At 36.3% G+C, this 15,131-nt stretch overlaps 1 protein-coding gene across 1 annotated transcript in view; it reads right to left on the reverse strand.

Moving 5' to 3' along the window:
• Positions 1–283: 283 nt before the first annotated feature.
• Positions 284–15,131, reverse strand: part of LOC124164938 (insulin-like peptide receptor) — a 283,928-nt gene continuing 269,080 nt past the window's right edge. The window contains exons 11-22 of the mRNA XM_046542177.1: positions 14,323–14,493; positions 12,910–13,087; positions 12,614–12,795; positions 10,871–11,047; positions 10,628–10,779; positions 7,656–7,817; positions 7,027–7,195; positions 6,101–6,308; positions 5,197–5,362; positions 3,190–3,364; positions 2,404–2,540; positions 284–1,589 (exon numbers count right to left, since the gene is read on the reverse strand). Coding sequence (XP_046398133.1) covers positions 879–1,589; positions 2,404–2,540; positions 3,190–3,364; positions 5,197–5,362; positions 6,101–6,308; positions 7,027–7,195; positions 7,656–7,817; positions 10,628–10,779; positions 10,871–11,047; positions 12,614–12,795; positions 12,910–13,087; positions 14,323–14,493 — 2,588 coding nt within the window. The 3' untranslated portion in view covers positions 284–878. The remainder of the gene's footprint in view (positions 1,590–2,403; positions 2,541–3,189; positions 3,365–5,196; positions 5,363–6,100; positions 6,309–7,026; positions 7,196–7,655; positions 7,818–10,627; positions 10,780–10,870; positions 11,048–12,613; positions 12,796–12,909; positions 13,088–14,322; positions 14,494–15,131) is intronic.

A 15,131-nucleotide genomic window follows, 5' to 3' on the forward strand; every position in this document is an offset into this window, starting at 1 on the left:
AGGAGTCACTAGACAGCCAAAGTCATTTACACCATACGATAAGGATAGGTAGAGACATACCTGGCATTGGCCAGCTCTTAACCAAAGGTACCGAGGAGACTACGGCTTAATGCTGAACTTGACTTGCTCTCCACATAACACTTCAAATACAGATCAGGAATATCTGCCCCCAGGATTGCCAACCTAAACCAACAGTGTTAGATTCAGAACACTAGCCATTGCACCAAGCTGATACCAAGAAGAAACAGATCAGGTTCACATTGAAAATAAAAGCACATATAAATAAGAGGACATGGCGCATTTTAATACCAAGTTCAAATATAACAGACAGCAAGTACACATCCTAGTTATTAATTATTTACAATGGAACTTTGTGAGCATTTAGTCTCATTTCAATACTGTTGTGATAGCAAAATTGTCCTTTCAACAAGTGAAAATAACTTAGATTGATATGCTTGTTGATCTGGAATGGAATCACCTTCGCGTGATGCTTATGACTCAAAATGAACGGAGAGTATGCAGCACTAATACTAGAGGCAAATGACGGCTGTAAGTGAGCAGCGACAACTTTGTGGAAGGGGACTTTGTTAAAATGATAAAGTCACAGTGTTTCACATTCCTTTACATCCATGCAATATGACAAAATGGTGTTTTATGCACCCCCTTCCGAGGGATTGATCAGTTCATTATGGGATTCATGAGGATGTAAACGGATGCACATGTCCAGATTAAATCACTCACATGAGTTACTTCAGGGGAGAAATAGGGTTGAGAGAGGGGCTTTTTTCACTGTCCAGAATGAGAATAATCTCAAAAAAACACCTCAAACGAATCCATTAACTTATTTGCTTTGACTAATCGCTTTGGCCAAGCCTCACTCAGCACTCTGTAGTCTTCAGGACACCGAAAGAATTGTGACGGCCCATGACGTATCCGTTTGCGGCGGCACTTCCGTTGCTCACCTTGCTTCCCTTGCTACTGTCACTCGAGTACACACTCATGCCTTTCGAGCCGTCACCTCCCATCGAAGCCCACCGTCCCGATGAGCTCCCACTGCCTCCGTGCATCTTGGCGCCGCCTTCATCTCCGCTCCCTTTGCGCTCCGAGCGGTGTGAAAATTCTTTCCTCCCCTCCCTGTCCCCCTCCTCCTGCTCACCCCCTTCCTCATCCATCGACACGTCGCTCCCGGAATCGCCTCCGACGGAAAAGTCTTCCACGTCTCTCGTCAGTCTCAGAGGGGTTGTAGGGGTCTGAACGACACCCACTTCTTCTTCCTCATCGTCATCATCCTCGATTTCAGCAATGCGAGCTCCCTGGATAGGTATACAGGCAGCTCGCGGCACAGCTAGGGCAGTATCATGGCTCCTGAGTTCTTCTGCCTCTTGACTGTGATAGAAGGACACGTGGAGAAACGAAGGGCTGGCGTCAGTTTCCAGCATGGAGACGAGGGTGAGGAAAGTTGGACGGTGGACGGGCTTGTGTTGCCAGCAAATACGCATGAGTTCGTACAGTTTGTCTGGGCAGTTCTCTGGTCTCTCCATTACTCCTCCATCAATAACATACCTTAGAACTTGATCATTGGACAGCCCCTGCAAAAAATAATGAATGGTTAACGTCAAAACTTTGAATTTGTTTTTTTTTCAGTTGCTGACTTCATATTAACCCTTAGAGCGCAGGAACATTATTTTAAGTTTTTCACGCTGACTGCAGCATTTACTCAAAATTTTTATTGCTACATGGATATCTTACACTTGGGCACTTTCCCTCACCATAAGGACTGCCAAGGGGCTTAATTCAGCCCTTAGGGCAGGGGGTGCCTCCTGCACACGGGTCTCTTCTGCACTGGCTTGCAGCTAAAATTATGAGCTCCCGCAGCCCAAGGGTTAATACACAGTTAATAATATACATGCAGTAGCTTTACATGGGGCACCTGATTGCGCAATCTGATGTATGTACGAAGGCGTAATAGCAATTACGTCATGTAAAGAGGTGATTTGCGTGAACACATGCGAGAATGTCAGAAAGCAGCAGTCCCTGCTCTAATTCCAAGCTTGCAATTTCAACATGTTTATCAATTCTAACCTGTGCAATGACATGCCCAGAGTAAAATGGCCTAAAAAGCAAACAGGCAATTCAGCACAAAAAACTAATATATGTAATTTATATGAGCAAAAAGAGGTTATGTATGACCTTTTACTAGTCATGATTGAATAACTAAATGTTGTATTTTCCATTAATTTATTTCAGACTTGCATAATGGGATTCACCACACTATGGCATATTCATATGGCACAGTGATTACGAGGTTATTACAAATTATGTACTTAGTTTTATCATTAATGGTGAAAATGACCAAGTGAGTGGAAAATGATGGATATAAAAAACGGAATTCAGAGCACTTACTTGATAAGGTTGAGATGCCAAGGTTGCCATTTCCCACAAAACAACACCATAACTCCAAACATCAGAGAAGCTTGTAAAAACACCATCCTTCAAGCTCTCTGGTGCCATCCATCTAACGGGCAGCAGTCCTTTGGTTCCTGAGAAGACAAAACGCGGATGAAAATATGGACTGAGATACGACTTAAATTTACACCTGGGACATGGTGCCAAAAATCTTCTACTCGCCAGAACATCATTAATATCTCATTACATGGTCTTTACCTACTGGGAATTATTTACAATATGGTAATTCCACCAGAACAAGGGGGAAAAACCAAGAAAAATTGTGGAATTTTGCTTTTAATCAGGAATTTCTCATCATTGACACCAAATTGTTCATTATAACTCTTAATATTTTAAAGAAAATTCTAATACTATTTGAAACAGGACTAGTACATAAAAAAGCAATATTAATAATTAAAAGTGATGTCCTCTGATGACTATCAATGGCAAAACCAAAAGTATTTAAGTGGGTAGTCCACCCACTGTCCCTATTCAAAAATTCAAATGTTAATTATCAGCGTATAGTTAACATTTTATGCTAATTACTCTTTTATCAGTCTACTATTAGGGTTTCATACTATAACCCTTCTTTGTCAAGTGACAGATATAATAGCACACATACATCCAAAGGAATTTCTCAATAAAAAAAATGAGGCTGGGTACATTTCATTAAATTTATCTTGGCAGTACACAAGAGTGCCTATTCACTAAAATAGGCAGGCAAGATGCACAATATGTATTTACCTTTTCTATAATAATCAGTCTCATAAATATCTCTGGTCATTCCAAAATCTCCTATTTTTACAGTAAGATCATCCGCCACCATACAATTCCTGGCAGCAAGATCTCTGTGAACAAACTTCTTGGCAGCAAGGTAGGCCATTCCATCAGCAATTTCAATAGCCATCTGCAGGATACGCTGTGGAAAAGGTAAAGGGAGTATTATTAGTAAAAAAATTCAGCATAATGGCAAAATAATTTGGTAATGTGCACACTGGCATTAACAAACAAATTTATTCTTCACACAATACTTGATAATACAAGAATTCTGTTAACTAAAATATGAAAAAATTGTGTACACCTTATACAATTTTTTCATAAGGGTTTATATTTACTCCTATAAAAAGAGCACCTGGATGGATACAACAAGAAATATGTATGTACTTAAGGGTGTATGTTGAATAAGGTAAAATTGGCAGAATTTATTTCCTCCTAACAGAGAAACTCATACATATACTCATTAATTTCAATACTTATGTGTTTATACCATTAGTTTTAATTTAAATTGGAAAAAAAACTGTTGATTAAATATCAACCACAAATGATATTTTTCATAAATTTTGAAATCTATTTCCTAAACGCATTTAGTAAACTATTCATTCAACAGAAAAAATGATATGGACCTATCCTTTGCAGCAAATTTTATCCAGTTTAATTTTGTAATGGGAATTGTTCTATGGGAGGTCTTAGTTTTTGAGGAATTTGAGAAAAACATAAGAAGCTACTTTGAAGCACACCAAATCGCCTCATATTGATTAGAGGTTTATTTGGAGGCCATGGGGCACTCTGCCCTATTACTGTACAACAATTTGTGACCACGATTTTATACCAATAATCAACTATTTTCAGTCAAAGTTAACTACTTTAATGCCTCATAACGGTTATTAGGGCCACACACTTCATGCATGCTGTGTTTTGCCATTTTTTGAGACTTTCTTTGGATTACTTAGTCCAAATAGCCTAAATGAGTGTGATATTACTTCTAACGTCTAGAAATTTATTTTTTTATGAAATACTTAAATTGTATGAGATACTAAAATGTATTCCTTTATGAGATACTAAAATTGTATTCACGCCATTACAGGGTCATGCTTACCCTCACCAGTACTTTAAAGACTCGATAAATTTCAAAAAGAACATTTTGAAACAACCTCTATTTCAGTGGTGTTCTTTACCTGCTCAGTTTTTTTTTCAATGTGGATAATACTTCGAAACATATGAAACGAGAGAAAGCATCTTCTGAGGCAAGATCTCATTCCTCTGCTTCTTTTCATCCACCAAAACAAATATGATACACTATTGCAAACGGTATAAATGATATGCGATTGCCTCAATCATAAAAATTAAGAACCAAAGGAAATGGTAAAGGCTAGGAATAACCATGATCAATTTCTGATTATTTAATCATGGTTGAATTTTACGTGATACAAATTAAAATAATGGAATGGTTGAGTAAATGCACCACATACTTATATAGTTAAAAGCAACTTGGCTGGTTGTACATTGGAATGAAACCGAGAATTGTGATAATTTTTTTGTGTGCTTAGGAGGCATCATGGAGTTACAATCTTGAAAATTAATGCGTAAATAAAGAGAGGATATGAAATGCTCTAAAAACTTTTCCATTTCTTCCAGTATTTACCCATAAGTTTATGTAATGGAAATATTTCCACCAATTAACAAACCTGGCTCATAAAAAGGCATCCACCATAGGTTTCATGGGCATTATTTGATCTATCCCCAATAAGATGATAATCTGCCAAAGCAAGGTTTAATTTGGCATGGTGGAGTATCATTTTATTGAGTTTTCACTGAATAGTTAGTGTTAGATAGTTTTCGACAGCAATGGTATAGTTTTAGGGCAACCTCAATTAGAATGGTCCATATACACTTCAAACCTTGTAATTATGGCAGGCTACCAGTCATTAAATAATGTAACCTGAGTCTAACTTCTTAAATTAAAGTAAATACCTTAAGGGTAGGAGGTTGTTTTCCGTGGTCGACTCCAGCATCTGGCCTATGAGATCGTAAATATGTCTTCAAATCTCCATTAGCCATTAACTCCATGACCACTAGAGTTGGTTGTCCTTGAGAAACAACTCCCAGCAACTGTACCACATGATGAGTATTGAAAGCTCTGGGAAATAAATAAGGAGAGATTAATGGATGCACTTTACATGTCATTCACATCCAAAATTGACAAACTAATCCCAAATTAATCATCATCTCACGGACTCAATAAAAAGTTGTGATTAAAAAAATTATCAGAACATTAAATTCTTGTGAAGGCTTCAGCAGTGCTTAGTATAATACACTATCACGGTTTCTGAGTTTTAAACGCATCAATTGATGTTTTAATGATGACAGTTTTGCCAGCATTCACGCCAGCATCTGCAGGCAAGAAGTGACTTGAGAAATAACTTGACCTGAAGATGGGTGGAATTGCCAACAAAACATCATCAGACAGTGGCTCAGCCATTGGGGTGGTTTTACGAATTACAATTTAACTCTTTAAAGTTGGCCCTAAAAATGAGTAAGATGTCCTCAATAAATAAAATGATAATATTTATAGTTGTTTAATCCTAAACAAACAAATCCTAAACGTTTTCAACACTAAAAATCCCACAATTTTACGGGGGAGGGCCCCTCTTTGCCCTGTGATGTTTTCCATGCACCCCAAAATCTCAGGTAAATCCTGGCTTCACCAAAAATCATTTCTTTAATCTTAATTTCAAAATCATTACTTTAAAATCATTTCAAAATCCTGGCTTTACCACTGTCATAAGAAATCAATCAACCGATTGGGAACCTAAAAACGATGACTGAAACATAAAAAGATTGCAATGTATTGAGAAAGAATTAAGTAACAACTTACTTCATCACAGATGCTTCATTCAAGAATTCTATTCTCTCCCTATCAGTTGCATGCTCATTGACTGTCTTGATGGCACATCTTATTTCTGGCTTCCCTTCCACAACATCTCTAGCTATTCCTTCGTAGACCATGCCAAACGACCCTTGACCCAGCTCTCTCAACAACTCAATCTTCTTCCTAGCCACCTCCCACTCATCTGGTATGTATACTGAAAAGAAAGAAAATTGAAAAAAATATTAATTTCCCATTTCTTGGAGAAGGAAAACAAATCCTACACAAAATCATACATCATTCATATACCTAAAAGATATCAATTTTAAGTCACTAACATCATTTCTATATAGAAGTCATATAGAACCTACCTAATTGAGATTTTACCAAATGAAGGCTATAAATGCCAAAAGAGATCAGGCTATATGGAGCCAGAGGGATTAGGAGTAGTTTTTTACTTTTAGACTCCTTCAGAGCAAATGGATGTGAAGAACATTTAATCTGCTAATGCTTCCTTTTATGTAAGCCCTCACAGTTTAATTTTTTGAGCTTATTGTCAATAAAATCACTAGCCATTTTAAGCTACTCAAAAAAATCAACCATTACAGCATTAGGCTTCTACATGTTGACATACATCAACCTTCCTTAGATGATATAAAAGTGATATCATTCATATCTGACTTTGGCGATTAAAATTCGATAACACTTTAAATGTTGTAAAGTAATGCCAAAAAATAACCTTATGTATCGAAATTTGATATTACTGCTAATGTTGAAAAAGCGGTACCAATACAATATAATCTGTTGAGATAGGTAGAGCATAAGAACCATTATTCGGACAATTTTATTGTAAAATTAGTTACATAGTTCTGATACTTCAATTGTTCCATAATTGCAGTTTATTAATTAAAACAATAAATAATGATTAGACTCACCAGCACTCACATACTCAGGATTAACAGAGGCAATCAGTTTCATATTTGGAACTTTGGTGCCAAATTTTCTCTTGAAGAGAATCATAATTATTACGGTCAGAGTAATAGAAATAAAAGCACCAGTTATGACATATACCAGTTTATCCTCAACTGGACTAGAAGTTGACTCCTGCAAAAGAAAATATTAACTTTTCAAAACAAAGAGAACAACCATTAATTCATACAATCATGGTTTTAAAAAGGAATGAAAATAAATGCATACAACTATGTAATTATCAACTTCGTAATTTATAAATGAATTACGGATGAAGGGTATTTCAAACATTACTTAATTGTTTTTTCAAGAAAGAAAAAATTTGGCTTCAGGATCAAGTTTACATGAACATAATCTCACTTTATTTATTACTATGACCCGAATTCAAATCATAAATAACATTACTCCAGAAACTGGCAATAGAGAATTAAATCCTCCAGTTATTACTTTTGTGCCTGAAGATGCCACTTTAAGCAGTGAAACTGATTGAACATCAAATAAACACTTTTGCAGTTTGGTATAAAATAGGAAATGTGAATAGAGTCATTAGATTAAAATTTAAACAAAAATTACTCAGAATTACAATAATTCCCACCTTAATGTCAAACTCTTCCATTTTTGTGTAAGCGCCATTCCCAGCAAGTGATGTTGCTCTCAATCTCAATTTGTATTTCCCAGGTTGAAGATTTTTCAGCGTGTATGAATTACCATTCTCTTGATAATGCCTCCTAGTTATGCATTCCACCACAGGTTTGTACTGAAAATCACATTAATTTAGAATATAAATACTTGACCAATAATGCATCCTCACTTTGAACTTAGTACCTAACAGCCAAGACCATGTGAACTAAAGGAGAGGTGGGTGAGAGAGTATAATGTACTATTCTCACTCTCTCCCCACTGATAAAGTTTTTTAAAACATGAATCCCTCGCCCCAGAGAATATCCCTACAAAATGAATTCCCACCATAAATAAATTTCTGGAAACCGGCTCACCTATAGCACAATGTATCCCACTTTAGAATGGCTATATTGTTAGTAAATACAGCACAATTTTTGCCATTATCTCATTGTTTACATATACATTGAAGTTTGTAATTAATTATAAAGAAAGCTTGAAATATATGATTTAACGAATTTTTAATGTATAGTACATGACACAATGTGCTTGCTACCTTATGTGTCTAGGTTACTATATTATAACTGATGGATCCATGCACGTTATGGGAACTGATGGGTCTAAGGCAACTCGCAATATGTATGTTCACTTCCAAGATAGTCTTAGCTTTAAAAGCATCTTCTTGTGATACGGTAAAGGCTCGTTCCATGATCATTTCGCAACAAATTGTGTGACAAGCAGCCACGGAAGTGCGGATTTTGGAAATGAGTGCCAATTATTGTTTTGCAATAGGTACTTCATTCGCAAAATTATATACAAATACATATGCAATTCAACTCATAAGCATATCTTATTACTATGTGAATAGGTTTTGATACAAAATAAAAGATGCAATAAAGGTGAATATGGAAATTGAGGGGCTTCACCCTGCACCGAAAGACACATTGAGCACTAAATAAACATTGGGGATAAAAAGCACTCTTTAAACCAAGTATCAACTGTATTAACAATCCAAATTGTAAGTTCATCATTGAGGGATATATATTTATCTCAGGAAAGAAATACCCTCAGAACTTCATCTCATTAAGCTTCACTCTATTCTCCGGTATTTATTTAAAAAATTCACTGATTCTAAAGGCCTGGTTACACGATACATTAACACGTACGGGTTAATGTCTAAATGTATGAACGCGTGAATGAGCACGAAAATGTACCGTGTAACCACCCAACTTGTGCGAATGCATGAACGGAAAATAGAACCTGTTCTAATTTGGTTCATGCATTCGTACATGTTCCGTTCCGGTCCACCAAAATCATTCACGCAAACGTACATTAACTTGTACGTGTTAATGTACCGTGTAACCAGGTCTTAAGGCATTTCTGAGTTTCTTATTCAGATCTCATGCTTTTTTATGAGGGTATTGCTCAAAGAACTAACTTTCACAGAGATTAAAGCATGAAATGCATTGCTTCAAAAGTCTTTATCAACAAAACACATACCATAGAAGCACATTAACAGTTGAAAACTCCTTGACAGCATCAACAATCATGAAAAAATTTTTACCTTTTAAATCAATTTTCATGGAAAGCAAAAATTCAAGCAAAACATTTTTATCTGTCTTAACCCATTCCTGCTGGTGCCTACAATAGAAAAAAGTTTTCATGCTACGAGTAGCATAAGAATATTTTAACCTCTATATGGAGCTCTTTTATAGGGGTGAGTTGCCAGGGTATTTTCATCCCTATGATTTGGGACCCAGCTCAATTTTTACCTTTAAAATTAATTTTCATGGAAAGCAAAAAATCAAGCAAAATATTTTTATCAGTTTTAATCCTTTCCTGCTGGCGCCTACAAACGAAAAACGTTGCTTACCCCGGCCACTGGATTTCACCCTCTAACCCTTTCATAGCACGAATCCACGGTCAACTTATTGCGTTACCAGTGTTTTTTTCAAGCAAACATTGCAGTTGATTTTAAATGATTTACTCTTCTAAAAGAATTACTAATGTTTTTTTTAAGCATTGTGGAATTTTAAACGGGTTTCTAGGGTTAATAACAAAAAAGTTAGTAAATATAAGGTAATAAGACTATAAGTCCGGAAGACCATTATTTTTAATGCTAAAATTCCGTTTAAAAATTGCTTGGGCACAGAACAAAACGAAGAATTCATTTCAAAGTATAAAAACATAGTAGTATGCAATAAAACATATCACTGAAAAATCTATTGAAAACGTAACTACTATGCAATGATTCCTGCGGTGAGGATGGTCATAAATGAGTGGGAAGGTAGGGCATTATTGCCTAGGAGTGACCCTAAGGACTTGCTAAGATGGGTCTCAGGCCGGGCCTGAATGCATCAGGCAATTGCTACTTCAGCGGTCACTTCCCTTCCCTCGCGTCGGCCAGAGCCGACGTCCGGTCGTCTGCATTAAAAAATCCACGACAGCTATACCCGACGTCAGGTGCTCTGCGTATGAAAATGTCCGTCGCCTCCACCCGACGTCCGCGAGCGAGCGCGAAAGGGTTAAGAACTTCAAGAGGTGAAAGATGCAGTCTTAATTAGAATTATGAGACTGTTGAGTTTAACTAGAGAACCAACCTACCTAATTGAGATTTTACCAAATAAAGTCTATAAATGTCGAAGGAGATCATGCTACATGGAGCAAAAGGATTGGGAGTAGTTTTTTACTTTTAGGCTCTTTCAGAGCAATTGGATATGAAAAACATAGGATCTGATAATGCTTCCTTTTCTGTAAGCCCTCAAAGTTTAATTTCTGGATTTTATTGTCAATAAAATCACTAGCCACTTTAAGCTACTCAAAAAAATCAACCATTACAGAGGTAGGCTACCTTTCAGTAAAAAGGTTTGGGTTCACAAAAAAATTAGTCCTTCAAAGTAAAGATAAAATCATATTTAAATGAGTGTAACATTGTACAATAATACTTACATTCTCAATATCCACTCGGCGATACTCTATTTGGTAGGTAACTATGATTCCATTAGGCCTCTCTGGTTCTTTCCACCTAAGTCTAACTGAGCCGGCAGTTTCATTAAAGACGTCAATGGCTAGCGACTTGGAATCAATGTCATCAGCACCATCTATGGTTAAAGAATGCGAATGAAATGATGACATACATTCATTTTACATAAAATAAGAGATAAAACTAGTAAGGATTTATTTTTTAATTACCAAGTTTAAGAGTCCTTGCTGTAACAATACTTTTGGTACTGCAGTACTTCACGTAAGATAAATTTATCTTCTCCTTTTCCGTCGTTTCTCTACATGCTTGCACAGCAATGGTATACTCAGCAAAGTTGCGAAGTTCTCTAAGAACGTGTTTGATACCAACAACATTCAGTTCTATGTCTGAAAGAAAAATAAGGATACAATTGATGAGCAAGTATTACAATTTTACCAATGAACTACATTCTAAAAATACAAAACGTAAGAATAAAACAGCAAAACATCTTTTGAAAGCTAAAAATAATGTATTTATTGGTTTTCCATGCTACTTGCTAAACCTTAAGCATTGTCTACACATTGTATTATGACTGTAAACTGGAACCGAGCTAAATAACAATTACAATTGAAAACTTGCAAGATGATTTTACATTCATTTTGATGTATGCGTTTCATATATTACAAATATTTTACCACAAATACACTTTTCTTTCAAATGTGCAACCTGTACTTATTGAGCTGAGGTGGATCAAAAATATGATAAAGGACATAGCTTCAAACTCAGCTTTCCATACACCATTTTGAGAGATGGGAGTGAGAGGTAATAACTGCCACTTGTTTCCAGAGTAGATATATTTAAATACAGCATATAAAAAAAAATCAGAGGACTTTAGAAAATAAATGATAGAAATTGACAGTGGATCAAAATTTTTCAACCCTAATCTTCCTCTTTCCTAATACAACAGAGCAGTCGCGTAACAAGGAACATGCTTTGGGGGGGGGGGGGGGTATGGGATGTGGGCCTGGGGTGAGTGCCCCCACCCCCTCAGGCAAAGGGGGGTCCGGGAAAATTTTTGAAAAATGATATGCCTTGATTTTTTACATTTTACATCTTACATCATTTTGGCACTAAAAATTTAACTTTAAGCAGAAGCAGTTGTTAAATTTCAAAAGTAAACAATATTTTTAAATAACTTTCTTATTTCTCTGAGATTTTGGGGGGGATTGTGCCATAATGGGCACTTTCTCAATCCCTCCGAGTCTCAATCCCTCCGAGTCTCAATCCCTCCGAGACTCAATCCCTCCGAGACTTCATCACGAGGAGACGATTCGCGAGTGCCTGAGTGCCACTCTCGCGAAGCGCTGGAGTGCGTCATGCCTGCTTGATTCACGCGTGCCGCTTGATTCTTGCGTCTAGTGAAGTCCTCCAAATTTATAGTGAATTCATCAACGGTGTCGGCCTCTTTATGCCATGCGTGAACTTCTATTACTTTCCGCCACCACCTCTCCAATTGTAAGGTGAAACGTCAGAATAAAACCTGTCTCCCCTCTTCTGCTTTCACCTCCCCTCTCACGCTTGCTTCGAGCGCCGCGGCTCGGCTGTAAGCCAGCTGGCTCGGTCACTCTGATTCTGACCTCGGACAAGGAAGGAACTCCTCGTGCCTGGCATCTTCCCAACTTCAAGAGTACATTAACCTCAGGCAATTTAGCATTATATGTATGTATTGTGTACCTATAGCTTACTTCGTACATTAAATGTATTTATACTGTTGGAAATCAACCCTATTGTTTTGTTATTTTTCACTCCTAACCGCCTAATTCTCGTCAATTCATTTCTCGTGACGTGTGTGCGTTGCAGGTTCTATCCCCTCTTCCCCCCATAGTCATGCCACTGCTCCAGGGCAATGTAATGATTTGAAGTTACACATCATGGCTAGTATAAAATTGAACAGAGACAAGTTTACCACTTACCAGGATGAGGCTGGCTGAACGGTGGTGAGGGAGAAGTATTAGAAATGTCATCATCACCGTAACTCAGGACATCGCGGTTTGATAGGTAGTCTTTCTCTTTCAACAACTGAATGTTACTATAACCTGATCTTAAATCTCCATCCTCTGCGAAATCCCTGATGTCACGCCTTAACCTGTCATTCCTGCAAGAGAAAGAGAATACAGACATTAATGTAGGAAAAGTCAATGGAATACATACAGATAAATTTCTAGGTAAACATTCAGGTGAAATATAACAATTTTAAATCGTCTCTTACCTCTTAACATAAACTTTATTGTGCAAAAAATTTTCAAAGTGTATCTGGAACTGAACCTCTTTCTCTTTTTGCTTGTTTATTTTTTTGTTTTTCTCATCACAAGCACACGTATCTTTATCAGCTTTCTTATCCTCCTCCGGAATAATAACCACAGGCTTTTTATCTGGCAAGGTGAGAGCTGTAAATAAAATTGAATCTCTGAGTAAAAGAGAGCTTAAACTCTTTTAAATTGTATGAGAAACTTATAGTAATTTCAATTAAATAATGTACCTCAGTAGAACAAGATGCAAGGAAAAAGTGGCAACAGTAAAAATAAATTCATAAAAATAATAATACCTAATCAAGATTCCAAAAGGGTTAAACACTACTTTACAAAATATCAATATTTCGTATTTCACCAGGAAAGCCATGCAAATAAGGCAATGAAGTTGTTGATATGGAATTCTGCACAAGCTTTCCAGCACATTTAAAGAGCTAATTTTGGCATGAGCTAAAAATATATGACTTCCAATGCTTACAAACTTCCTAATCACAAACAGACGAATACTTTCTACCAACTTTATGAAATGCAAATACAACATGTTTTGTGACCACATAATATGTGATACATTGGAATGGAAATTCAAAATTTCCTCAGTTCTCCCAAATCATTTGACTTTGGATGTTCGCTTAACCAATTTCCATCCACAAGCATGATAGTATGTGGCCTGAAGCTGGTCACGAACACCACAAGCGTACCAGTACATAGAATGCAGTGATATCTATCAGTTGATTCTGCAGCTATCTCACAAGTTTTTTTGTAGGTTTTTGGCCAGATAGTGTATGTGATAGTTGCTGCCATCTGGTCGCTACTTAGAAAACAATTTCCATAGTAAATCACCTAAGAAATATTTATACTTCAACCAAATGTAAGAGCAGCGTACTCTGAACAACATATCAAAATTTGGTCAAAATCAGGCAACAAATACACTATTAAATGTCTTATTTAAACCAGCACTACAAATTTGTTCAAATTATTTAAACATCAGCAGTGTTTGGGGTCGATTTAAATCCCAGGCAATAGATGCAAATGGGTTAATTTGATTCTGCTCTAAGCACGCAACCAACACCTTATTCAATAACTACTATCTTTACCTACAAATATGCAGAACTCTGATTTGTCTCAGCAAGCAAATTATGTGATACATGATATAAAATTTTGAATTCCTCATCGTATATCTGCAGAACACATGCCATTGATTAGAAGCACATAATACACCATTGTTAATTGCCATAAAAATGTAACTCAAAGCATTTTTTTTCCATTTAAATAGCTCTCAAAATTAACCAGATTTTAAAAATTTTAACCCTGGGAAACCATTTATGTATATTAAAATTAATGTCAATATAAGTAGCAAAACATTAGGTACTCACGCTCTACACAGTAATCTCTTTGCTCCAGGAGTTCAGGGTCATCCTTCTCCCACGTCCCAATGATTTTATAGTGGGTTAGATTGCCATTTGGAGACTGGGGTGGCATCCATTGAATTATAAGCTCATGGCTTGAGTTGGAGAATGCCTTCAGATGTAATGGTTTACTCGGTTCTGGAATAAAATTTTCCTCAGTCATGAATGCCTATCATAATCAAGAAAGGCTGATCAAGAAAAATATTTTGATCAGGTTAATCATGCTGACATTGGAAGGATTACTACATGTGTGCCTAATATTCAGCAGACAAGCTGTTAATTAAAATATGTACTGGCTAAAATTGATTGTTTGAGGCGTAACTTGGTGAAAGCGATTCATAATTAAATTAAAAAGAAGAACTTTGTGCTTTCACATTAATATTTATTACTGTACTAATACATTAATATTTAGTACTGGCTATTTTACAAGTTATCAAAAACCAAAGATTGAAAATTATCTAATAGAATATACATAATTACCACCAAGTGATTCTTGAGTAGTTTGATTTTTTTACAACTTCAACAAGCAGGAAAAATCATCAGGAAAAATAGGTAGTTGAATATGTATAGATTATATAGTAAATCATACATATTTTATAGAATTTGCCTCATAAGAACCAAATAAAAGAAGTTCCATCAGTATTAATACATTCAGTACACGCCATGTCAACAGATAGGAGGCTAGGTAAGAAAAACCTCAACATTAGATAATGTAAACTGAAAATTCTACAGCCAGAGAAAAAATTTGGAGAGGTTTTTGAATCGAATGGATACAT

Source organism: Ischnura elegans, chromosome 9, assembly GCF_921293095.1.
Source record: "Ischnura elegans chromosome 9, ioIscEleg1.1, whole genome shotgun sequence".
NCBI classification, from domain to species: domain Eukaryota; kingdom Metazoa; phylum Arthropoda; class Insecta; order Odonata; family Coenagrionidae; genus Ischnura; species Ischnura elegans.